This window comes from Akebia trifoliata, chromosome 3, assembly GCF_017979445.1.
Source record: "Akebia trifoliata isolate Shusen 1 chromosome 3, ASM1797944v1, whole genome shotgun sequence".
In the NCBI taxonomy this organism is placed as follows: domain Eukaryota; kingdom Viridiplantae; phylum Streptophyta; class Magnoliopsida; order Ranunculales; family Lardizabalaceae; genus Akebia; species Akebia trifoliata.
The window spans coordinates 57,899,463-57,925,104 of NC_141377.1; the positions used below are offsets into that span (position 1 = coordinate 57,899,463).

General features: G+C 34.9%; 3 protein-coding genes across 5 annotated transcripts; all 3 read left to right on the forward strand.

The window, feature by feature from the left end:
• The first annotated feature begins 1,806 nt into the window (after nucleotides 1-1,806).
• Nucleotides 1,807-6,149, forward strand: LOC147408328 (4-coumarate--CoA ligase 2-like). The gene is made up of 6 exons (XM_086437286.1): nucleotides 1,807-3,337; nucleotides 4,520-4,718; nucleotides 4,835-4,980; nucleotides 5,218-5,285; nucleotides 5,390-5,492; nucleotides 5,796-6,149. Exons 1-6 carry the CDS (start codon nucleotides 2,279-2,281, stop codon nucleotides 5,907-5,909), a joined length of 1,689 nt encoding a protein of 562 aa, XP_086293412.1. The 5' UTR covers nucleotides 1,807-2,278; the 3' UTR covers nucleotides 5,910-6,149.
• A 3,490-nt stretch (nucleotides 6,150-9,639) lies between these two features.
• On the forward strand, nucleotides 9,640-14,571 carry LOC147408329 (protein AE7-like). Its single transcript, XM_086437287.1, has 5 exons — nucleotides 9,640-9,873; nucleotides 12,127-12,232; nucleotides 12,355-12,454; nucleotides 13,542-13,587; nucleotides 14,293-14,571. Exons 1-5 carry the CDS (start codon nucleotides 9,744-9,746, stop codon nucleotides 14,400-14,402), a joined length of 492 nt encoding a protein of 163 aa, XP_086293413.1. The 5' UTR covers nucleotides 9,640-9,743; the 3' UTR covers nucleotides 14,403-14,571.
• Nucleotides 14,572-16,918: 2,347 nt separating this feature from the next.
• On the forward strand, nucleotides 16,919-22,770 carry LOC147408330 (protein AE7-like). Of its 3 annotated transcripts, none has more exons than XR_015177061.1 (6): nucleotides 16,919-17,136; nucleotides 18,856-18,961; nucleotides 19,082-19,181; nucleotides 21,741-21,786; nucleotides 21,985-22,135; nucleotides 22,421-22,770. XR_015177061.1 is itself a non-coding variant. In XM_086437288.1 (5 exons), the coding sequence occupies exons 1-5, from the start codon at nucleotides 17,007-17,009 to the stop codon at nucleotides 22,083-22,085; spliced, it is 483 nt and encodes a 160-aa protein (XP_086293414.1). In that variant the 5' UTR covers nucleotides 16,921-17,006; the 3' UTR covers nucleotides 22,086-22,569. The 3 variants fall into 3 exon arrangements, 1 of the variants encoding a protein (XP_086293414.1); XR_015177060.1 differs by having other exon boundaries at nucleotides 22,424-22,770; XM_086437288.1 differs by having other exon boundaries at nucleotides 16,921-17,136; nucleotides 21,985-22,569.
• Nucleotides 22,771-25,642: the final 2,872 nt, after the last annotated feature.

The following is a 25,642-nucleotide window of genomic DNA, read 5'->3' on the forward strand; positions in this document are numbered from 1 at the left end:
CACTGCAATTACTTTTCTTTTTTGTATCTCGAGGAAAGAAATCTGTGGTTATCTGTACAGTATCATGTACGAAGGCAGTGAGCAATGTAGGACGGCTCTTTTGAAAATGAGTCATGCTGGGTGACACAATGATGTGGTGGCGCTCCAATAACCGTAGATATTTTTCCGCGAGATTCGTGAAAAAACCATTTACATCACATCATTTGTGTCACCGTTTGTGTCATTCCAGCATTTCCCTTTGAGAACTTTACATAACAAATCTAGAGAAAGGGAAGTCTTGATTCTGTACTCGTGAGAGTTGGGTAGCTCTGCTTCTTCATTGTATGTCATCTCATCAAAATAAATTGATTGACTATCTGTAAACAATAATTTACGATTTAAAAGTCACACCTAGTTCCATTAACTCGGCCAGTTGGAAAAGACCCCAAAACTTCTTTGACTAAATTAAAAAACCAATTCAAATTGTACAAGCCAACTAATTTGGACTTATTTTATTTCATATTTAAATAATGTTTTTAAAATTTTAAATGTTTCTTACCTAAATAAATGAGTTTTTAATCTTTTGGAGAGAAATTGTCAACCACGTTTGTAAAAGTAGGAAAAAAATATTGATTTACTCTTATTAAAACAAAATATTGATCGATTAATCTGTAGAGTCAATGAATGAGCCCTGGAGGCATCGATTCAAAATCATGATTGAAAACGAGATCTCGAATGTAAATTGGTGTCATCACTCCTTCAAGCAAATTATTAACCAACGAACTATTTCTAAAGATCAATCCATAGGAGAAGTGGAGAAATATAAATATAAGAGGATCGTGTGCCTTATCCAGGGTATGAGAGACTTGGGAGTGGAGGAAAATATCCATTCAACACAAAACAAACATCTATACACAACATTATAAAAGATACAACTTTCAAATACACATGCAACTTTACGCTATGTAGACTAATAGGTTGATTGTGATATTGTCAAAAAATGATTTTATTGAATATATTTGGACAATCATTATATGAAATCTAATAGGATATTATAGAAATTACATCAACTAAGATATAAAATACAGTCTTAATCTAAAAAGCATAATTAACATAAATCACTTCTAATATTTAAATTACATGAGGTTAGAATTATTAAACCTCATGTAGTCACTTCTAATATTATTTGACAATAAAAATTAAAATAATAAATGTATTTATTAATAATATAATACATGTATTTATTGAGTACCATTGTATTTTTCACTAAAAAGTAAAACGATGACGGGTATTATTAAAATAATGTGTTGGACAATGCTAATGTCCTTATGAGGTCTTCGGACGTTAGCATTTCCTATTTTAAATATATTTATCTCCATCACAATCTTTCATTCACGATGAGATACATTAACAATGATATATTATATCTCATACACCTAATACATTGCATCTTATTCTCTAAAATACATTATATTGATATATAATTTTAATATACAATAGATATTAATTAATATTAATAAATTGATATATATTCATATTTTTAAGATTGATTTAATTATCGAAATATATTCATAAATACAATAAAATGATATAGAAATTAAATAAGGATGAAAAATAAAGAGAATGAACAAATCAAGATAAAGAACTGTTCCTAACAAGCAACGTTGATTTTTCAGGTGGGTAGGTAGCTAAGTGGGTCAAACTTTAATTGGACCAACTTTTTTAAAGTGCCATGTGGTGGTGTTGAGAGAAAAGGAGTTGGAAAGTTACCAAACTCCTAGAGTACAATACATTTGACAAAGCTCAGAAAAAGAAAGGTAGGTGAAAGTTTAATGGAGGGGTCAAGAGTCTGATTTTCTTTGAAGGTGGGATAGGCATGCTTCTTCTCCTCACTTCATTTTCTTAGCTACCCCTTCAGACCACAACAAACCCCATCTACATCGTTTCAACTACCTTGAACTTATTTCCTCCACTTTCATATCTGAATCTATCTCTCTCACAATTTTTGGAAAAGATTTCCATCAAAATCAACAATAACCATTATTGGGTTCTTCTCAATTTTCAGTTTCATCACTTGGGTTTCTCTTGAAATCACTTCAAATATCTTGAGTTTCTCTCAATTTCATTTTTATTCTTTTTTGTTTATTTGTTTTTCCCACCTCTCTGTTCTTTTTTTTTTTTTTTTGCCTTGAAAGCTAACTGGTCTTCAATAGATAGATTTTGAGCCCCCTTTGTTTATCTTTGAACTTCATTTTAAATCATCTGTTTACCTCAGTTCTTGATCTAAGTGACAACAACCATGATTTCCATTGTTTCTCCAGAAACCACACCCCATGAGGTTTCAATCTCAGAGATCGAAAACCCATCTTCGGAAACGTTCATCTTTAGATCGAAACTCCCAGACATCCCAATCTCAAACCATCTCCCTCTCCATACTTATTGTTTCGAAAAAGTTTCAGAATTTGCAGAAAAACCTTGTTTGATCTCAGGCTCTAGTGGCAAAATCTACACTTTCGCCGAAACACATCTTATTTGCCAAAAAACCGCGGTTGGCCTATCGAAACTTGGCATAAAAAAAGGCGATGTGATCATGGTTCTCCTCCAAAACTGCCCCGAATTCGTCTTCTCTTTCATGGGTGCTTCGATGATCGGTGCCATAACCACCACCGCGAATCCCTTCTATACTTCGACCGAGATTTTCAAGCAATTATCTGCCTCAAATGCGAAATTAATCGTCACCCAATCTCAATACGTCGATAAACTTCGAGACTCAACTGAGAATTCCCCAAAAATTGGAGAAGATTTCAATGTGGTTACCATTGATGACCCACCAGAGAATTGCCACCATTTCTCTGTAATTTCAAATGCAGATGAAAAGGAAATTGGATCGGTTTCGATCCATCCAGATGACCCGGTTGCCCTTCCGTTCTCTTCCGGTACAACCGGATTGCCCAAAGGAGTGATCTTGACACATAAGAGTTTGATCTCTAGTGTTGCTCAACAGGTTGATGGAGAGAATCCCAATTTGTATTTGAAATCAGATGACATTGTTTTATGTGTTCTTCCATTGTTCCATATTTTCTCTTTGAACTCTGTTCTCCTCTGTTCTCTTAGAGCTGGGTCTGGAGTTATGTTATTGCAAAAGTTTGAGATAGGGGCATTCTTGGAATTAATCCAGAAGTATCGGGTTTCGGTGGCCCCGGTTGTTCCACCGTTGGTTCTGGCATTGGCGAAGAATCCGATGGTCGAGAGCTTCGATCTGAGCTCGATTCGGATAGTGTTGTCGGGGGCAGCGCCACTCGGGAAGGAGTTAGAGGATGCCCTCAAAAGCAGAGTCCCCCAAGCAATTTTTGGTCAGGTATTGAATTTCTCAATCAATAAACTAAGATCATTAGTTTCCTTGGACATTAGGAGTTTATTTATTATTACTAAAGGCATGTTTTGTTCAATTTAAGTGGCCCACAAGATTGTAATTATTGAACGTCCCCAATCGTTGATTCAAAACTTCTAGATTTCGATTCTGAAGTTTGAAATCTGAAATGAAACAAACGAGATTTTTTGTTTATGAAGTCTGAATTTTAAAGGTGGACCACCTCCATTCAGACTTCTTCAGAAGTGTTACCAAACACACATTACCTGTTAAATCATCAAGAAAAAATAACTTTGATTTACAGTCAAGGGAAGGGGGGGGGTAAACCTAATCTTGCATTTTCTAAGGAGGTAAACCTATATAGAGTTTCTATTGCCACACCAACTTTTACTAAGAGCGCCCTCAAGATGTGTGGGGTGGTGATATTACATGAATTGGGGTGCTCTTAGTAAAAATTGGTGTGGCAATAGAATCTCTCATATTATATACCCAAGCATAAATATTGGTAGTCATAAATATTGGTAGTTTGCCCCAAAAATGGAAGAAACAGATTCCAAAAAATTAACAAAGGATTTGGCTCAAGCCCAGTCCTACATGGACCGGGGTTCTGTAACCATGCCCATTAATTATCGGGCCCAATTTAGGCTTAGAGCTGGGTTCAGTCTGAGGTGCTAGGCCCATCAGACAGACAGCCAAACCTATCCCACAGAGAAGTTTGAATACGTGCAGGATGGGTCGGATTTGAGCTAGATTTTTTAAGATCCTTTAAAGCCTGGCTGTAGACACCCCATTTAGCATCCGACAATTCGTCACCCCGGTTTCCCTTGCCCACTATCTCTTATTCGTGGACCAACCCAAATCCAATTTGGAGTCATATTTAGTTCCTAGACCTATAACTAGGTGGCAGCTCTCCAAAATTCCCTAATACCACATTGTAAAAAGTGACGAGGTGCTTTCACTAGCCCATTGTCAATCCTTAGTTGATTTCTATTTTTGATCATGGAAGGATCACTTTTATAATCGGAACCAAATATAACACTAGATTATAGAATTAGATTATGGACAATTTGAAAAACAAATGCCGATGTCAATGCAACAATAATAACTATCTAGTTTGATATAAGATTGATGCATTTAAATTATTGTTCAAAATATAATTGGTATGTTCAGGGCTATGGGATGACAGAGGCTGGGCCAGTCTTATCGATGTGTTCAGCATTTGCAAAGCAACCATTTCCAACAAAATCTGGTTCATGTGGCACTGTTGTGAGAAATGCAGAACTTAAGGTCGTCGATCCCGAAACTGGTTCGTCTCTTCGACATAATCAACCTGGGGAGATATGCATCCGTGGACCTCAAATCATGAAAGGTCTCTTACCCATTTTCTTATCCATCCATATATATATATTATGTTCGCACACATGTGTGCCTGTTAAGTGTCTCTATGTTCATGGACTGATGCATCCACTTGTTGTATTCTTATAGGGTATCTAAATGATCCGGACGCCTCGAAATCTACGATCGATGTGGAGGGTTGGCTCCACACTGGGGATATAGGGTATGTAGATGATGATGAAGAGGTCTTCATTGTTGATAGAGTGAAGGAGCTCATCAAATTCAAAGGCTTTCAGGTATGCTCATCCCCAGTATGGTTCACTATTAGATTTTCTCTAATATTTTGTCTTCTTAATTGAGAGAAATTCTATTGTCACACCAATCCTTTTGAAATTAGGCAGTTGTTTACGTAAGTTTTTGGGTAGAAAATTTAAAAAAAAAATATTATTGCCCAAAATAAATCAAAGTTTTTACCATAATGACCAAATTACCCCTTTGTCTCAATCATAATTATGTTGTGTGTGTGTGTGCAGGTACCACCAGCCGAGCTTGAGGCCCTTCTGGTGAGCCACCCATCCATTGCAGATGCCGCTGTGGTGCCGTAAGCACAATTAACTTTTTCATAACTAAACACCATTCAAAATGCTAAATAATAATAATAGTCTCAAGACACAAAATGCTAACATATTTTTGGTGTTTTAACAGTCAAAAAGATGTCATGGCTGGTGAAGTCCCTGTTGCATTCGTCGTCCCATCAAAGGATTTCGAGATTACAGAGGAAGCTGTAAAAGATTTTATTGCTAAGCAGGTTTGTTCAAAACGCCATTCTAAGTTTTAAATTTTGAACAATGATATAACCACACCATTGTGTAATGAATAAACACCATAAGTAATTTTATTATTATATATGGTATGACTTTACTATAAAATCATTTACAATGTTTATTTATAACATAATGGTGTGGTAATATCACAACCCTATATGGGGTGTATGATTTTTTAAAAGAATTTTTTTCTTCAGTGGAAAATGATTTCTAGTGAAAATCACAATCATATGGAATGGGTTGAATTTAGCTAATTTGGTGTGAATTGGTTTAATTAATGTGAACAGGTGGTATTTTACAAGAGACTGCACAAGGTTTACTTCATCCATGCTATTCCAAAATCCCCTGCTGGAAAGATTCTAAGAAAAGATCTTAGGGCCAAATTGGCCTCATCTTCTTAGATATTATTTGTACATCTAGTACAAATCTCTCTCTCTCTCTCATTGTTTGCGTTCGTATTTAAATTGTTGTTAAGTTTGAATTGGAACTTAATTGTATTTGAAAAATAAAAAAATTATAATTTTTTCAGAATTATGTAACGATCGAGTTTTTTTATTATTAGACTTCAAGGATGAAGAGAATGTTCTTATATGCTATGTTCTGAAAATAACAGTAATAATGAATCTGAAGGGTTGGCTCAAGTGCAGTTTCGAATCTAATAAGTGACGAGTCTGTAGGTTGTGTGTTCGATACCCAATATGAGCAATGGCTCCACAACTACCCACGAGAGTGTACCCTCGCTCGCCTGGTGCATGTGAGTGTGGATATTGCGCGTGCTCGGGGGAGGGATCCATATGCCTTGGTCCAGGTCCTGACTCACCCAATCCTACTAGTCGGACGTAAGTTTGGATACCCCTATTAAGTTTGGGTGGTTTGAGCATGTTAAATGAATATTGATAGTAAAACGCTTGTTGAGGAGTAACTTCGGTGCAAGTTGAATGTTTAAACTTTAAAGTGTCGAGAGGAAGTTTAACTCGACCCATGTTCGAATAAGTGTCCAACTAAGCCTAACGATGACATTAATGAGAAAGAATAATTTGGGAAAGAAAATTGGTAAAATCTTTAGGAAAAGCATCTACGGTTCTTTGCACATGTTCTCATAGAACGGCTCTTTTAGGATTGTCAAAAGCTCTTACAAAGAGGGCGAATGCAGAAAACAATAAATACACATTGAGAATAAGCAGGGTATTTTGATAGAAAAAAAATAATTTTTTTAATGGCACTTTTGGTATAAAATCCAATTTTCAAAATGTATTTATTGCATTTTAACGTGTGCACACGTTAATAATACCCTTATTTTTAAGTAATTAACAATACCTTACTTTTAAATAATTAGGAAAACAAGTTTTTTAAAGATGTTTTTTTATAAATTTAATTTCCAAAGTGTATTTATTGCACTCTAACATGTATCATAACGTTAACAAGACCCTAAATAATATAGTAGATAGAAACAACACTATTAATGAGTCTTATTAAAATCAATAATTATAGACTCATCCACACCTTTTTTTTTCCGAAGGAAATCCGCAAACGAGACAGAGAACAAAATAATGACAAGGAGATGTGAGTTTAACCTCGAAGGATTTCTTGTGACAAATCAATATTGTGTGTTTGAAAGTGTGTCCACGTGGCACTTAGGGAGTGCAAACGTGTGGTACCATGGAACATGGGTATCCAATAGAATAATGATTAAAGGAAAAGCATTTATAGTTCCTATACACTTTCATGTCAGGGTGTACGATGTGAGGTCCAATCTTGGGGTCATTCCATCACGACTCAAAAAAAGAAAGTTTTTGGGTCCACATCTCGAGTTTACTGAGTTGTTTTGTGTGACTCATCTCAAAGCACTATAAAACGAGTCATACCTTTTAACTACTTATTTTTATTTTATTGGAAGAATTGTAACCATTTGAATGTTGATTGTGAATTATTATTCTTCGCTTGAGAGATTAACAAAGGAGAGAAGGTTTGAAACCTAATGTATCATTAGAGTTCGATTAGGTTTTCGAGTTTACAAGATTGAATCGTAAATCATCCATAAATTTACAGTACTTGAATTTTGTGCCCTAACCCCCAATATATATATATTTTGTAAGATTCAAGGATTTTGTGAATAAGATGCCAACCATCAATCCTAATTGAAACCAAAACCGAACTCTATGCCAGTTCCTTCTTATAGAACAAAATTGCGTCAGTTACAAAATCAAGATGACTCGGATCTCAAATGAATCAATGTGATGGAGATTCACATTGATTATCTCGCGAGTCATCTTGGTCTCGAACGAGTTTAAAACCATACCATGGGGGATAAGTTCACCGTTTAAAAAAGGAAAAGAGTCATGTTATTAGCACCCATCATATAATCTCTTGGCGCCCACTTGTTTTACTCTCCTACTTTTCCATAATAGTCATTTTATCCCTAGGTACTCAAATTCTCAAAAGTCACAGAACAAACTTCAGTTGGTTCAAAATCGAACTTGTTTTTGCTAATTTGGTAAGTATGTACTGAATATTGCAAAATCAATTTGGTATGTATTGACATACCCAAATAACAAAATTTACGCAAGGAAGTTAGGTTTGATAGGTACCTACTATATATTACAAAACAGATTCAATAAGTACCTATTGAACATAACTTTATCTTGTAAATTTTTAGTGCGGTATGTTAGTACCACACAGTTGTGTATAGGATCAGTAAGTACTTACCAAACCTTCCAATAATGATCTGGTATTGGCATACCGTACTAAAAATTTCATTCAAATTTTTTCTCATATGAATGACTTGTGGTTTGTGGAGCTTGATAGTATTGATCAATAAGGAGGTGTTGTTAATCAAGCCATCCGTTCTCGCTGGTCAATAAGGTTTTTTGTAATTTCATTAATATTTCCTAGTTTTTGTTGAAAGTATGTGATATGTAACTGCGAATTTTCTTTTCATAGTGGAATCGATGTGATCTGTGGACGTACTTCAATCTTGATGGAACCATATAAAAATCTATATTTATGTATATGATTTTATTTTGTTTTAATTTGTTTCTCGGTTCAATTGCCTCTCTATATTCAATATGACTTCAATTTGATTTGACTCTGAAGTGTTAAGATTAAAAAAAACAAATATAAGATGAAAAAATAGGAGAAGACCCTTGTAAAAATTCAAAATCTTTGTTAAAATTTAAAATTCTCATTCAATCTTTTTCTAGATACAATGAACAAGAACAAAAGAGAATGATGGTGGAGAAGAATGAGAGAATCGATTAAGATTTTCATTCGGGGAAGTTGTTCGCCACAGAAAATAATATTATAAGGGTATATATGTAATTTTATTAAAAGATTCCACAACATATTCACAAAATTTGTTGAAATGAGGGTCAACAGGTTTATTCTGCTCAGTCATTTCGTTAAATTAATGATTAATCGTCTAAGTTATTAAATCGACAATCAATTTGGTGATTTGACGGTTTCATTAATGCCTTTTTGTTTGATTCTCCCTGTGTTACGTGTCCAATATAAAATAATTAAAGAACAGAATTATTATTGCCACACCAAATTTTCTTACAGCACACCAATTATGTGTCATTTTTGTAATTTACCTAAGAATTGGTTAAAATAATAAAAGTTGGTATGACAATAGCAACTCTCTTAAAGAGGTTGCATTTCCCAGAAAAAAAAAAAAAAAAAAATCAAATCTCTAGAGAGGAAGATCAGCCTTCTATTTTTATTTTTAAGTTATTTTGTGATCTACACTTCTATGTTATTAATCTGCTTTAATTTTGTGATGGAGGAGGTTAACTCATCTTAAAAGAGAATTGCTATTGGCACACTAACTTTTGCTAATGTTAAATCAATTTTTATATATCAAGTATCATAAAAAGAATTGCATAAACTTGAGGTGGCGTTAGTAAAAGTTAGTGTGACAATAGTAACTTTCATCCTTATTATAAATAAAAAAATAAATGCAAACGAAAATTTCCCGAAATTCATCCGAACTGTGGCAACGAGAGAGAGTATATACTAAATAGTGGATGCTAATAGAACTATAATAAGGGTATATATGTAATTTCCTTTTTGAAAAATAAAAAAACGAAAAAAAGATTCCACTTAAATCGGCGCGGAGATTAAGGAAAGGGAATCAAAATCTTCTTAGTTTTTAAATAATAAATTCTAGTGTCTACTGTCTAGAGAGTAGAGACGCTCTGTTCAATTTCTAGGGTTTCGAAAAATTCTGAGAGTTGAGAATGGTTGTAGGGTTCATTAACGCTAATCCCATAGTTTACGAAAGAAAGAAACGCCGCCTTCGAAGCTCAACATTAGGATCTGATGCAGACGAGTACACTGTGGAACCCATCGATCAACTAGAAATTTTTGATATCCTCTTAAGTTCAAATTTTTGTACAATTTATATATTATGTTTTTCGTTGAATGAATCTCTTGTTTAATATAGGGTTGGGATGACTAATCGAGGGTTTTGTTCTTAATTTCGAAGTTCGATTCTTTAACTTTTTTCAGAATTTTACAAATTATTTGTTGTTTGTGTTCGATGAATCTCTTGTTTAGAATTGGTTTGTGTCCTGCATGAAGATTAATTAAGGGTGTGAGATGATGATGTTCATGGTGTGGAATCCATCTATGGATGAGAAGTTTTCAATATTCTCTTAATTTCGAACTTGATTTCGTAGTTTAATGTTTTAAATTTTTTCCGCATTTTACAAATTATTTGTTGTTTGTGTTGCATGAATCTCTTGTTTATAATCGGGTTGTCACCTACATGAAGACTAGTTAAGGGTTTGAGATGATGATCTTCATGGTGCAGAACCTCGTTGAGAAATTTTCAATTTTCAATTTTCTCTTAGTTTCATATATTGATGTTTTAATTTGTATAATTGTTACAATTTGTTTTGTTTGCCTCGGACGAATCTCTTTTTAATGCAGGGTTAGCTCCTACGTTAAAATTAATTAAGGTTATGTTTTTTATATTTATGGGTGAGATGAAGATATTCCACACCATGATGATCATTCTTGTGGGAACCAAAAAAATACCTTCCTAGGGATTAACAAAATTACCAAATTAAGATGATCAAATCCGACCAAAAGATCCAATCCAAAAAGGGCAATATGGGGTTCGGCCGAACCCCTATCAACCACGATATGAGGTTCGACCTTTGTGTCCAACAACCCTATCGCCAATTCTATGAGGTTAAGCCTTATGTCCGATCCCCCTATTACCAAATTCTATGAGGTTCAGTCTTTACGTCCGACCCACCTATTGGATTCATTAATAGGTTCGGCCTCACTAACTGACCCCCCCCCCCCCCCCCATCGGTTTCACTAGTAGGTTCGGCCCACTTGGCCGAACCCCCGTAACAATTGCAATATAGGTTCTGTCCCCCTTGGTCAAATTCCTCTCTATCTACTTCAAGGTATTCCGATATATAATTATTCTAAAAGGTTCGACTCTCTATGCCAACTCTTCTCTATCATATCAATAGTCCAATCTACTTTGTGACAAAAGAAATAATACTTACAAGGCTACCTAAGAGATAAGGATATTACCCAAGAATACTCAAGTAGTGTAGGTTCCACCACCAAAGAAAAATGGATGTGGTGCCCAAAAAAGTTGTAGTTGCATACCTCGACAGAGTCAACTCGAAAACAGAGCAGTCACCGAGTTAGAACAATTAAACATTTAAGACCACTCCTCACGTAGGTTAAGAGAACCATGAGGTCTACATGAGGAGTGGGTCTTCATTATCTTCAAAACATCATAGGCTTTTATTACCATAAATGCTAGACAACATGAGTGAGTAGTTATAACTGAGTTTACTTCCCACCATTAAAATGCTCACTCTATAAATAGAGAGGCCTCTCCCACTCAAACCTAAAACATAAGCCACACAAGAAATCCCTTAATCTAATTCTCTTCTTATTGCTTTGCAACTTTTACCAAATTCTAACTTGATCATCGAAGGCCCTTTGGCTGGCACAACACCGGTGTCTTTTCAAGTGAAAACTGACGGAGAGGATGACCAAAAAACAAGGGTCACTGGAGTCTTCATTTATTACAACACAAAGTTCGAAGATCAAGAAATCAAGTATTGCACAGATCTCGAGGAGCGGGAGACTAAAAAAAATCTCCTACAAATCTCACAAAAATTGAGCACATTATGAAAATTTCTAACCCTTTGAAAAGTGTATTAGAATTCTTTGCTACTTAGGGAGAGTTTCGACGGGATGATTTTGTAAAGGGAACTAGGGTTTTTGTTTGTGAGGTAGGTCTTCTCAACCTATTGGGCCTATAGTTTTAGTGATATATACCCATGGCTTGGTTGTGGTAGGGACTATGGATCTTGAAGCAGAGACTACAAATCTTGAAAACTTTGTCAACTTATGTGACTGTATTCATGATTAATGCTTGTTTTTTAAGTTCCTCATGACTAACTATATTTGCATGCAGAATTATGTCTTGACTAACAGTTAGAGTCAGATAGCTTGATAACCATCAAAACTCCATTCCATTGAACTTCTCTCATAAAAAATTTTGGAAAATTTGGGGATTTTCTTCAAACTGAATATCAACTGGGATAGTTTAATGAAAATGTTTTATTTCCTTAACAATCTTAAATCATATTAGAGATATAAAAGACCCAGAACATCCTTATTCTTTGGAAGACCTAAAAGTAATTACAGAAGATGCAGTTGAAGTGGATGACAGGCATAGTCATGTTAGGTAAATGCATACGTTCTTCTTCCTTTTAAGTTACCCTTTGTAATTAATGGTGTGTTCAATTTAGCATAAATTCCATTGCTTTATCAATTGAAGCCTTAAATGATAATGGCCTTCTGCTTCAGGGTCACATTTACTCCTACAGTCGAGCATTGCAGTATGGCTACTGTTATTGGGCTTTGTTTAAGGGTGAAACTTATGCGCTGCCTACCTTCTCGTTACAAGGTATGGTGCCTATTTGTTCACTTTTGAAAAATTGAATTTGAATCAAGCATTGACTTTTCATTTGAATAATTTCAGAATATTCTTGAAATCTAGATTGGTTAACAACATTTGTTCTATATGATCATTTTTTGGTATGTATGCGAGACCCATTGTAGGACATGGGGTATGTATATAATTGGTTATTATAATAATCTATTTAGTTTCTCTCTGTTACCAATAACTGATATGCTAGAGTTAATATGTGGATTCTTCGTTCATCAAATCCAGTTGGGGGGTACCACTAGTTGTTGTTGGGGATATTACAACCAGGAAACTCAAGAGTAGTCCCTTCATTTGTGTTCTTTGGAGGGTTTGAAAGAGAACCCTCTTTTGTTTTTTTTTTTTAAACTTGTGAAGAATATTCCTTTTTTTCCTACGTCGTCTGATTTGTGAATTACAGAATACAAGGAATTTCTAGCTGTATAAAGTGAACCTATGAAAAAGGCTTGGTTTGTGCCTTACATGGTGACAAGATTTTATTTTTATTGCTTTTCTCAATCTGGTTGTAGCTTCCTTGGTAAATGGGATAAAAAATCATAAGAAAATCACTAGGATTGGCTTCACATATGTATAGTAGAGAAGTTGTCAATTTCCTTCAGTTTGGGTTTCCTTCTTTAATCCATTCTTGGATCAGTTGCTCGCTCTTTTTGAGTGGCCTCTGATTTGGTGGTTCCTTCACTTTGTGGTTTTATGGGGGTCTTTGGAATGAAAGAAACAATAGAGTTTTTGAAGGTAAAGAAAATGAGGTTCTAAATATCATTCGAGACAGCAAATCACCTTTGTATCACTGAGTCACCAGCACTGGTTCAGAGGTAGAGGTCTCTTGGGATTGTATATCTTTACTTTTTGATGATTTTGTTTTTAAGAGTAGGACCTTCTTTAATATATTAAGTTTTTCCTGTAGTTATTCTCTGCTTTGGGTTGGATTCCTTGACCTCTCTAAAGCGATGTTTGTATAGATATAATATTTGCTGAAAAATGGGAAAAAAAAACTCTGTTTATTCCCCTAATAATACATTTCAATGGCCTCTCTTTGAACTTTATTCAGGTGGATATTAAGGTAGCACCTGGAACTCATGCAACTGAAGCTGCAGGTGAGTATTTTCTTGATACGAACATTTTCTTTGCATCGAGATATACATTAAAGATGAAAGCCAAGTTGGTGTCAGCAACTTCAAAATCAAATAATTTTTTAGAGATGCTAATGGCACTCCAACTTTTACTTATTTTACACTCTAATTTCTGAAATTATTTCTCACACCCCAATTAAAGATTAGAACACACTCTTCAAACATTATCAAGGTTTGGTACATTTTATACTATCATTACAAAACATTGTAACACTATGTTCAAATCAAACAATTTCAGTAGTTGTTTACAATTATGACTAGGCTCGCATAAAATCCTTAACCCAAAAATTAGAAATCTAACTCAAAAAAAAGAATAGAGCTTTTATTGGCGGCTTCCCAACTTTTACTCAAACCATTCACTTATTTTCTTTATTGTTAATTGGGGTATAATAAGTCAAAGTTGGGGTGCCAATAGAAGCTCTGTTATTTTTATTAGTGATATAACCACTGCTCCCTCATACTGCAGTCACGCAGTTTTGGGTTCCCCAGAGGACTATATGACATGAAGTATAACTTAAATAGGAGTCTACTCGACTGATTTGTTCTGAGTCATCAATGTCGTCGATACATGTTTTACCTGTGTTAGCAAATAGAATCGTAGCATTTCTTTCCTGGAAGTGCATTGAGTAACTTTTTTGTGTCATTGTGCTTGCAACTCTGTTCTTGCAGTGAATAAGCAAGTGAATGATAAAGAACGGGTGGCGGCGGCATTGGATAGACCTGACACCTTGTATATGATTGAACAATGTCTGGATCTTACGATGTACTTGATTGATTGAACAGTATCCAATCCAAGAGTTGTATCCCATTCTGAATTTAGTCAGAATAATTCTTTCTCTGTACAAATGTGGCACATAAGGAGCCAGCCCATCAGAGGTGTCTCTGTCTCTTAGTCACTAGCAACTGCATGCAAGCTTCTTTTAATTAATTAATTTAGTTATGGTTCCATTCTTTAGGTAGCTTATGTTGCCCACATTCCTCTCTTGTGGACCACCAAAAGTTTTGTTGGACTCAAAGCATACTTCTCTATTTCTCTCAATTGTGAGAGATTGAAAAAGGGCCAGAATCAAAAGTGCCCTTGACTTGCTTCTCACATTTGCTGCAAGTAGACCACGACTGTCTGATGATCATATAAAATATGGTTTTTTCTCAAATATCGAAACGCTTAGACTTGATCTCTTTTCGTTCATCTGTTTTCCTTTTATTAATAAAAATGCAGTTATTTGTGTTTGCAATGGGACCAAATTTTATGATATTTTTAGGTTGAGATATTTGATTGGTTGGAAAACAGATACTGGCATTTATTGTTCCCAAAAAGTCCATTTGATGGGTTTGTTGGATGGTTATCACGACGTGAATGTGATGGGTTCTCCTTGGTTGGAGATGATGAGAGTTAAAAGACAATAAAGTTGAAGGGTTTGGTGGAAAGCAATAAGGTGGGTCATTGTAGTTTGAATGAGAAGTTTATATCTGTCCTACCAATTGTTTTGACATTCCAGCTTAACCCAAGTGTTTTCACATCTTCCAAAGCAATAACCCAACAAAAACAAAAAATGAAAACAAACCCATTTTAATTCCTACTACTTTAACCATCCATCCATCATTCTTCTTTTTTTCTTCTCTACACTGTAATTCGTGTAGAAAAGCCATTGTACAGAAAATTCCCCTAAAAAGAAACAGAAACAAAGCCCAACAAAAATAATTCTAAAAATATATGGAGAGAAGAATCCAATCCAATCCACTAGAATAAGCCAAAACAACTCCGAAAACAGAACTGCCAAAGCAACTTACATTTTCAATTTGTATAAAATGGTAGAAAACTGAAATGAGCTTAAAAATTATCCAAAAACAAACTTCCAATCCTTAAATTGGCACCAGAATTTATGTGTGTGCGTGTGCGAGCGTGTGTTTGGATGGGGGGAGACTTGGGATCGAAGAGTTCTTCATGATGGAACCGGTTATTTCATTTCTATCCTATATCCAAGGCATGAAATGCCATGAGCAATGATCATTATGATTTAAAAAAAAAAATCGAAATGAGGTCTCTATCTTTGAGATTCACAACTGCACAGAATTATGGGGATATGTGGATGTATATCTCAAGACATAAAATCTATGGTTCTAACACATACCACGTCACTAGAGTATTTTGAGTTTGCCACACAGGGGAGTCTGATCATCATGACTCATTATTTTATATGGAATAATGATGATGCACACAGTTTTGGTACTCAGCTGATGTGGCAAGGGCACAGAACCACACATCTTTTTCCGATGCATCCCAATGAAAAAGATCTATGGTTACGTGCCCTTACCACGTATCAAAAACAACTTGCATTCATCACGAATCTTTTATATGCCAATGCAATAACCAACAAACTAATGAAGAATGCACGCGGTTGATGTGGCAAGGCACATAATTGCAATCTTTTTCCTATGAATCCCAAAGAAACTGATCTATGGTTCTGTGTCATTGCCATGTCAACCATGTACAGACCACGCATGATTTACCATGTGCATTCATCATGATTCTATCCCATAGTAATAAAGTTTTGATTCGATAATTATTCGTCAAAGATTCAATTCAATTAATTTGGATAAATTCAACAAAACTTCGACAAACTTTTAGAGATTATACAAAATATTTTATAAGATTTCTTACCGAAACCTATCATCTTAAACCTCTCTCTAAATCCTATTGACTTTTTGATGTTTGAATGTTGAGAAAACAAAAATTTGGGGGGTGAAGGGTAATAATGTTATCATATTTCATGATTAATTAAGGGATTGATGATTCGATTAATTATTCATTTGCCACACCACTAGTAGGAGAAAAATGTGAGAAGGTAAGGGTATTTTGGATATTTTAATTTTAAATTTTTTTACAAAATCCTACTTAATTTGGTCCCATCAACACTATTGAGTTGTCTCGTTCTACTCACACGTCTCAAATGAAATGAATCATTGAGTTTGATTTAAAAAATAAAATTATAATTTTTTTATTTATTATGAATTATCGCGGATTAGAAAATGTCCAGTCACAAAAAAACATTTTTAATTATAAAATAAATATTTATCTTTAAATTATTTTCCTCAAAAATTACAAAAATCTGATTGACTTTGTACGAGTTTTATTAATTCGTTTTACATTTTAAAAATATTGGACAAGTACCCATACCAGATATTCAATGACTCACGTGGCAATTTTTTTGCTCATTTCGCTAATGAACCGATCCATTCACACCAAATGGAGTGCAATTGGTAATGGGTGGTATGCAACTAGTCGGTCCCCCAAAAAGACCTTTCTGAGTTTTTAATTTGTTTTCAGGCGTGGAGACGCTCTGATAAAATTCTAGGGTTTCGAAACATTCCAAGAGGTGAGAATGGTTGCGGGGTTGATTAACGCTAATCCCATCGTTTACGAAAGAAAGGAACGCCGCGTTCGAAGCTCAATATCAGTATCTGATGCAGACGAGTACACTGTGGAACCCATCGATCAACTTGAAATTTTTGATATCCTCTTAATTTCAAAATTTTGGTGCTTTAATTTTTCATAGTGTTTTTTTTTTTTTTTTAATACAATTTATATGTTATTATTATTATTTTTTAATGAATCTCTTGTTTAATATGGGGTTGGGATGACTTATCAAGTGTTGTTCTTAATTTCAAAGTTTGTTGCTTTAAATTTTTGTTTCATTAATTTTACAAATTATGTGTTTTTATTGCGTTGCTATGAATCTCTTGTTGAGTATAAAGTTGTCATTATGGGTTGATTTAAGGGTGAGATGATGACCGTCATGGTGTGGAACTCATCGATCAATGAGAAGTTTTTGATATTCTCTTAATTTGAAAGTCTGATGCTTTAAATTTTTTCAGAATTTTACAAATTATTTGTTGTTTTTGTTGGGGTTGTGTGGAATCCATCAAGCAACGAGAAAATTTTCAATATTCTCTTAATTTCAATGTTTGATGCTTTTAACCTTTTTTTTTTTTTCCAGAATTTTACAAATTATTTGTTGTTTGTATTGCATGAACCTCTTGTATAGAATCGGGTTGTGCCCTACACGAAGTCTAATATTTAAGGGTGAGATAATGTTCTTCATGGTGGGGAAATTTGCAATATTCTCTTTATTTCATATATTAATGTTTTAATTTTCATAATTTTTACAATTTCTTTTGTTTGCCTTGTACAAATCTCTTTTTGATACAGGGTTGGCTCCTACATCAAAACTAATTAAGGTTATGATTTATGGGTGAGAGGAAGATATTCCACAATCCACACCATGAAGGCTATTTCTCACAAAAATTCAACCCATTATAACATTTCTAACCCTTTGAAAAGTGGATTAGAATTCTAAGCTACTTAGGGAGAATTCAGATGGGATTATTTTGTAAAGGGGGATTGGTAGCTAGGGTTTTTGTTTGTGAGGTAGGTCTTCTCAACCTCTTAGGCCTATATTTCCCTATTGCTATTTCTTTATTTAGTTGATTACTTGGTTTACTGTTCGACCAGATTTTCCTGCTGTAATTTTTTTATTTTAAGTCAGTTCATAATTTAAGTTTAGCAGAACATTAAAATGTAAACTAGAAGTACCACTGTATAATCAATTGTCTAGCTTGCAAGAAGGGATATAGAAGTTCTTATATGATTTGTTGGAGACATACTTGGAGCGTCTTAAAGTTGTATTATTAAGTTCATATTTTATTGTAATCCCTTCTGATTTATTTATTTATTTTTTACTTTAAAAAATAGATTAGTTTTGATGTTCACTGGGATATTCACCTTATCCACCCCTGTCGTTGTTCTTGTTCTTCGTATCCTTCATCCTCTCTATCTCTTTATTCTCTCTCTCTCTCTCTCTCCCTCTCTCTCTCTCTATATATATATATACACCCATGGACTGTGGACTATGGATACGAAGAAGAAATGTGATTGTAGTATGGACTATGAATCTTGAAGCAGAGACTTCCAAGTCCTGAAAATATTGTCAGCATAAATGTGATTGTATTCATGATTAATGCTTGTTTTTGAAGTTCCTCACGACTGACCTATATTTGCATACAGAATTATGTCTTGACTTATAGTTAGAATCGCAAGGCTTGATAATCCATCAAAACTCCATTCCATTGAGCTTCTCTCATAAAATAATTGGAAACATTGGAGATTTTCTTCAAATTGAATATATACTGGGATAGTTTATTGAAAATATTTTATTTCCTTAACAATCTTAAATCATATTAGAGATATAAAAGACCCAGAACATCCTTATTCTTTGGAAGAATTAAAAGTAATTACAGAAGATGCAGTTGAAGTGGATGATAGGCAAAGCCATGTTAGGTAAATGCATATATTCTTCATCTTTTTAAGTGCCCATTTTTTATATTAGGGTGTTCAATTTAGTGTAGGTGTCATTGCTCAATCATTGAAGCGTTAAATAATCAAGGTCTTCTGCTTCAGGGTCACATTTACTCCTACAGTCGAGCATTGCAGTATGGCTACTGTTATTGGGCTTTGTTTAAGGGTGAAACTTATGCGCAGCCTACCTTCTCGTTACAAGGTATGGTGCCTATTTGTTCAGTTTTGAAATATTGAATGTGAATCAAGCATTGATTTTTCCATTCGAAAATTTTCAGAATATTCTTGAAAATTTAGATTGATTAATAACATTGCTCTATATGATTATTTTGTGGTATGTATGCGAGACCCATTGTAGGACATTGGATATGTATATAAATGGTTATTATTCTTTTTTTTATAAGAAAAAAAAAAATCCTTTTTGTGGATTCTGCATTCGTCAAATCCAGTTGGGGGTATTGCAAGGGTACCAGAAGTTGTTGGGGTTATTACAACCAGGAACTCAAGAGTAGTCCCTTCATTTGTGTTCTTTGGAGGTTTTGAGAGAAAACCCTCTGTTTTTATTCAAACTTATGAAGAATATTCCTTTTTGCCCTATGCCATAGTCTGATTTGTGAAATGCATAATACAAGGAGTCTCTACGTGTACAAACCTATGAAAAATGCTTGGCTTGTAGCATATATGGTGACAAGATTTTATTTTTATTGCTTGGTTTTAATTTGTTTGGAGCTTCCTCGGTAATCGGGATAAAAAATTCATAAGAAAAGCACTAGGGTTGGACCCCAAAAAGGGTTGTGTGTTTGTTCACAATGACCAACTGAGGTAGGGAGTAGGTTTTTTCGTTTTTTTATAGGTGAAGGAAGTGTTTATATTGTTATGTATTTTTTGTTGCATGATGGTTCTGATTTCTTTCTACATGGGTTTGTGGTTCTCAAATGCATTATGCGTTGATTGAAATTTCATCTAGTGGTCCAATGGGAACGCGGATCTGCGATTACTCCTTATGGGTGCAGTCTTTGCAGAGGGATTTTCAAGATTATTCCAAGATTTCGTAATAGAACAGGTTTAGAGTCGATAAGGGGTCTAGGGTGAGGTTTTGGGAAGATCGTTGGTGTGGAAATATGCCTCTTAGATCTATGCTTCCAAACTCTTCTCCTTATCTCGGAAAAAAGAGGCCCCTGGTAAAGATTTTGTGATTCATTATGGTAATCAAATCTCTTGGGATTTTCTTTTTGAAGAAGCTTTGATGATTAGGAGATTCAAGAGGTTTCCGGCCATCAATTGTATTTCTCAGATGCAGATTGACCCTTTGGTGGAGGATATTCGTGTCTGGGATGTTGGTAAGGACAGAGAGTTTTTGGTAAAATCATTTCATAAATCCTTAAGCCCAGCTTCCTTAAATTTTTTTCAAGACAGAGCCTTTTGGGGTCCCAAAGTCCCTTCCAAGATTTCTTTCTTTTCCTGGTTAACTGTCCTTGGCAAAATTCTCACAATGGAGAATCTAATGAGAAGGGGTGGCCATTCGACTAATTATTGATTTTGGTGCAAATCAAGTGACGAGTCAATCAATCATTCATTTGCTGATGAGGTTTGGTCCCATTCCTTATCATTGTTCAAAATCCATTGATGTTTTCCTTCTTCCCTCTTAGCCTTGTTCCAAAGCTGGATTCTCAAAGACACTCCACTTAAGAAAAGGATCCTTCAGTCCTTAATCCCGCATATCATTTATTGGAGTGGAATAGCAGAATCTTTGAAGGGGTCGATCACTCTTTGCATGAGGTGCTTGTCCGTCTTGGGTTTATTATTTTCATGGAGCATGTTATTTAAGGAGTTTAAAGGAGATTTCTTTGAAGACTTCGTCTTCAAGTGGGACCTCATTTGTATTGCTTGAGAAGCCTGTAATGTTCTTTGTTTTTTCCCCCCAGTTTGCTTTGTATCTTTTTTGGTGGCTGTCTTGGCCACATGTTCTTTCTCTTTTAGCAATAAAATTCTAATGATCCATGAATTAAGGCAAGGTGATCCGCTTCTCTTTTTTCCATTAATCGTGGTGGTCGAAGCATTGGGTAGAATAGTGGCTATAGCCATGGAGAGAAGTGAGTCGGGGGATTATGTGGTATTGGCTATTGTCTTTGGACAGGCTTTTCCTGTTTTCTTCTTTTCAAATTGAAGGCGGGAGGGAAGATGCTTTGCAGAATGTCATGTTTAGATGTGGAACAGGGTGCCGCTGTTCAATTATATCTCTTTTGTCCATCATTAATTTTGCTCCCCATGTGCTGCAAATATAGTAGAGAATTTGTCAATCTCCTTCATTGTGAATTAGCTAGTTTATTTGGGGGTTCCTTCTTTAATCCATATTGGATTTGTTGGATTCTTCTTAGCTCAGCTCATTAGTAGTCTTTTTGATGGCCTCTGATTTGGTGGTTCCTTCACTTTGTGGGTTTATGGGGGTCTTTGGAATGAAAGAAACAAGAGTTTTTTAAGCCAAAGAAAATGAGGTTCTAGATGGCATTCGAGACAGCAAATCACCTTTGTATCACTGAGTCACTGGCACTGGTTCAGACGTAGAGAGGTCTCTTGGGATAGTGTATCTTTACTTTTTGGATGATTTTGTTTATAAGGGTAGGAAGACCTTCTTTAATGTATTAAGTTTTTTCAATTGTTATTGTCTGCTTTGGGTTGGATTCCATGACCTCTCTAAACCGTTGTTCATATTGATTTTATCTTTCTACTTTTTAATGGTCTGTCTTTGAAATTTGTTCAGGTGGATATTAAGGTAGCACCTGGAACTCATGCAACTGAAGCTGCAGGTACGTCTCTCTCTCTCTCTCTCTATCTATCTATATATATTAAAGATTAAAGGATGAGTTGTTGGAAGCAACTTCAAAATCAAATAATCTTTTTATTAGACATGAAGTATAACTTAAATTGGGGTTGACCCACTCAACTGGTGATTATTGGTCAGACATCAATGTTGTTGATTCATTGAGTAAACTCGAATCTTGCAGTGAACAAGCAGTTGAATGATAAAGAACGGGTTGCAGCGGCATTGGAAAACCCTAACCTCTTGGATATGGTTGATCAGTGTCTGGCTCCTACATATGCTTGATTGAACTATAATTGTCGAAGAGTTGTATCCTATCCTGTCAAGTTTCAAAGGTGTGTAACTGAATTTTGTCAGAATAATTCTTTCTCTGTACAAATGCGGTCACATAATCAGTCTCTGAGGAGCAGCAGCAGCCCATCAGAGGTATCTCTGTTTCTCAGTCAACATACAAGTGCATGCTTCTTTTTAATTAAATCCAACATAATGTCTTGTTTTCGTTTTCGACTATTGGGAATTGGTAAAGATGGATAGTTGAAATCCACAAATCTTCATCAGTATGCATCTTCATGAACTACTCTATAGGATTTATATGACAATTTAGACTGAATTATTTGTAGCAGACGAATTACCTCATGGGATGGAACAGAAGCTCAGGCCAGTTCTCATCTATAAGTTATATTGGACTCATAAGCACTCTTCTTTGTTTCTCTCAAAATCTAAAGTGAGAAACAATCATATTAAAGATAGATTTTCTCCGAAAAGCTGATACTTGATCTCTTTTCCTCCATCTATACCTTTTCTTTTTAAATCAAATTTGTTCAAAATTTATGAAATTTTATTTTACTTGTAGTTATTTTATCAATAGTCTTTCACAAAATGCTGAAGTATGTATCTTATGAGATAACAATTAATGACAATGTCACAGAGTGAGGCCTGCTATCTGAGGGGCATTATGGTCATTTAGACAGCCTAATTTGTTTTCTGTTTTTCCCTTATGATTGGAACCATACAATTCTATCTACATTGACACCTAAAATGAGAATATATATATATATATATATATAGGGAAATGTTCAGCAACAAACATTTTGGCAAAACATGGGTTAGAGGTTTTGGAATGGGCTGATTTTTGGTGAGGATGATCTCTACGGTGAGGAGATCATCATCACCAAAAATCAGCCCATTCCAAAACCTCTAACCCATGTTTTGAAAAATGTTTGTTGCTGAACGGGACCCATATATATATATATATATATGTATGTATGTGGGAAATGTTCCCCACCCTAAGCTTTACGCTACACTTTAACAAACGTGTTTTGTCCTACATGGGTTAGAAGTTTTGGAATGTGCTGATTTTTGGTGAGGATGATCTCTATGATTAGAAGATCATCCTCACCAAAAATCAGCCAATTCCGAAATTTTTAGCCCCATGTTTACAAGTTGAAAAATCGTGGACCGTCCATTTTTTGTAAACCATTTTTTATGGGGTTAGAAGTTTTTGAATGGGCTGATTTTTGGTGATGATGATCTCCTCACCGTAGAGATCATCCTCATCAAAAATCAGCCCATTCCAAAACTTCTAACCCATGTAGGACAAAACACGTTTGTTAAAGTGTAGGGTAAAACTTAGGGTGGGGAACAGGACCTTATATATATATATATATAGGGAAATGTTCAGCACCAAACATTTTGGCAAAACATTTTTCAAAACATGGGTTAGAAGTTTTGGAATGGGCTGATTTTTGGTGAGGATGATCTCTACGGTGAGGAGATCATCATCACAAAAAATCAGCCCATTCCACTGTAGAGATCATCCTCACCAAAAATCAGCCCATTCCAAAATTTGTAACCCTATGAAAAATGGATGGTCCACGATTTTTCAACTTGTAAACATGGGGCTAGAAGTTTTGGAATGGGCTGATTTTTGGTGAGGAGACCCATTCCAAAACTTCTAACCCATGTAGGACAAAAATGGTTGGTTAAAATGTTTGGTGCTGAACGGACCCACATATATATATATGGTCGACACTTGTCTTATGACTCATCAATCAGATGAAGTTTTTGAGTTTTTGAAAGAACTATTCAAGGAACAAATCATCCCTTCTCTCGCCACCAGTTGCTCCTCATACCTATCCCCCCGCTCCATTAACTAATCTTATTCTTGGATCTTGTTCGTGATATTGGGAAAAGATCAATAAATATCTCTATGGATTCTCCTAAGTTCTATGTATATTTGTATATTTTATTAAACTACTACAGTACCATATATAATATAGTAATTTATCACTTTTTTTTACTCTTTCTTTTTTTTTGTTATTCTCTTCTTTTCTTTAGTTATATTTCCTTTTCTTTCAGATGAATCTAAAACCCTAGAGTCTATCTTATCATGGATCGAACCAAAAAAGACACTTCGACTTTACATTTATCTGTCCTTATCGTTCACTCAATTTTGTTACTTTTAAGATTAGTAAGGATTTCAACCTCTCTAACTAGGGGGTTCAACTTATGGTATCCAAAACCTTGATTTGATGCTTCAATGTTGTAGAGAACAATATTCTATGAGCTTTGAAAAATAAAAATAAAAAATCCAAAAAAAGTCATTTTTCATTGTCAAATTTTAATTTTGAATTTGGGAGTTATGTGGAATTCAGTAGCCGTCCATTTTCAAAACCCTGGATCAAATCTAAAGAAAATTGTTTTGTGATTTTTATTTTTATCCTTGTTTGATTGCACGTGGAAAATAGGGTGGAAAATCAATTTCCATGGAAAATGACATTTTTCAAGTGTTTGATAGCACATGGAAATGAAAATTCATTTTTCACCCCAATCAAAAAGTCCATAAAAACATGGATTTCACTTTCCCACCCATATGGGTGGGAAAATGAAATCTACTCATATTTTCCATCCCCAATTTTTTCTTATCACCACCACCACCATTACACTAACCTCGCCATCGTCATCGTCGTCGCCGTCACTATCGCTTTCAGCTCCGTTTCCAATCAGCTTCTCTCTTTCTCTCTCTTTTCTCCTTCTTCTCCATCTCTCACCTCCTCCACCACTATCACCACCATCATGATCTCACCCCATCTTCCTCACTTACCTCTGTCTTCGCCGCCACCGTCGTCACATCCTCCCTCTTCCTCGTCATCTTCTTCTTACTTTCCCCCTCTTCTCATCTTCTTCCTCCTCTTATTTTTTCTCATATTTTTTTCATGATTTTATTCAAGTAAAATCAAACAATGAAATTTGATTTTCCAACCCTACCTATTTTTCACTACAAATTTTCATAGATTTCAAATTCCATGGAAAGTGATTTTCCATGCCATCAAACATACACTTAGTTTTTCCATGAAATCTAGCGGCAATGATTGCAAATGTGATAATCCCATTTTAGCAAAACGACCTTAAAATCTTTAGTAAGAGTAAGGAAAATGTTTGTGAACCTTCAAACTACCTAGTAACTACTCTTAGAAGAGAACTAGGATCATTAACAACAGAAAAGTAAGATTAGTAGAAACACCCACTGAAAAATGCCTATAGCTTTATCGCTCATTCCTGCTCGGCTCGCTTGTCAGTTTGGATTTGTAATAGCTTTATCGCAATTGATTTTGAAGATAAGGGGATCCTAGAATCCGAATAGACAATTCTAATTTTCCAAATAAAATAGAGAGATTCTATTGCCACATCAACCATTTCTAATGTCACCCCAATTCATATGTAAATCACCAAAGAATTAGCATAAGTATTGGGGTGGCGTTGGCAAAAGTTGGTGTGACAAAAGCTCTCATAAAAATATTGTTTCCAATTATGGGCATGATACCATGTGAATCAGAACAACG

What these genes read in the sequence shown, in the direction of transcription:
- LOC147408328 (XM_086437286.1), top strand. Translation starts at nt 2,279, where the DNA reads ATGATTTCCATTGTTTCTCCAGAAACCACACCCCATGAGGTTTCAATC. An exon ending in GCAGATGCCGCTGTGGTGCC is followed by an intron (nt 5,286 to 5,389) that starts GTAAGCACAATT and finishes GTGTTTTAACAG; the next exon opens with TCAAAAAGATGTCATGGCTG. An exon ending in AAGATTTTATTGCTAAGCAG is followed by an intron (nt 5,493 to 5,795) that starts GTTTGTTCAAAA and finishes TAATGTGAACAG; the next exon opens with GTGGTATTTTACAAGAGACT.
- LOC147408329 (XM_086437287.1), top strand. Translation starts at nt 9,744, where the DNA reads ATGGTTGTAGGGTTCATTAACGCTAATCCCATAGTTTACGAAAGAAAG. An exon ending in CGATCAACTAGAAATTTTTG is followed by an intron (nt 9,874 to 12,126) that starts ATATCCTCTTAA and finishes TAACAATCTTAA; the next exon opens with ATCATATTAGAGATATAAAA. An exon ending in GACAGGCATAGTCATGTTAG is followed by an intron (nt 12,233 to 12,354) that starts GTAAATGCATAC and finishes CTTCTGCTTCAG; the next exon opens with GGTCACATTTACTCCTACAG.
- LOC147408330 (XM_086437288.1), top strand. Translation starts at nt 17,007, where the DNA reads ATGGTTGCGGGGTTGATTAACGCTAATCCCATCGTTTACGAAAGAAAG. An exon ending in CGATCAACTTGAAATTTTTG is followed by an intron (nt 17,137 to 18,855) that starts ATATCCTCTTAA and finishes TAACAATCTTAA; the next exon opens with ATCATATTAGAGATATAAAA. An exon ending in GATAGGCAAAGCCATGTTAG is followed by an intron (nt 18,962 to 19,081) that starts GTAAATGCATAT and finishes CTTCTGCTTCAG; the next exon opens with GGTCACATTTACTCCTACAG.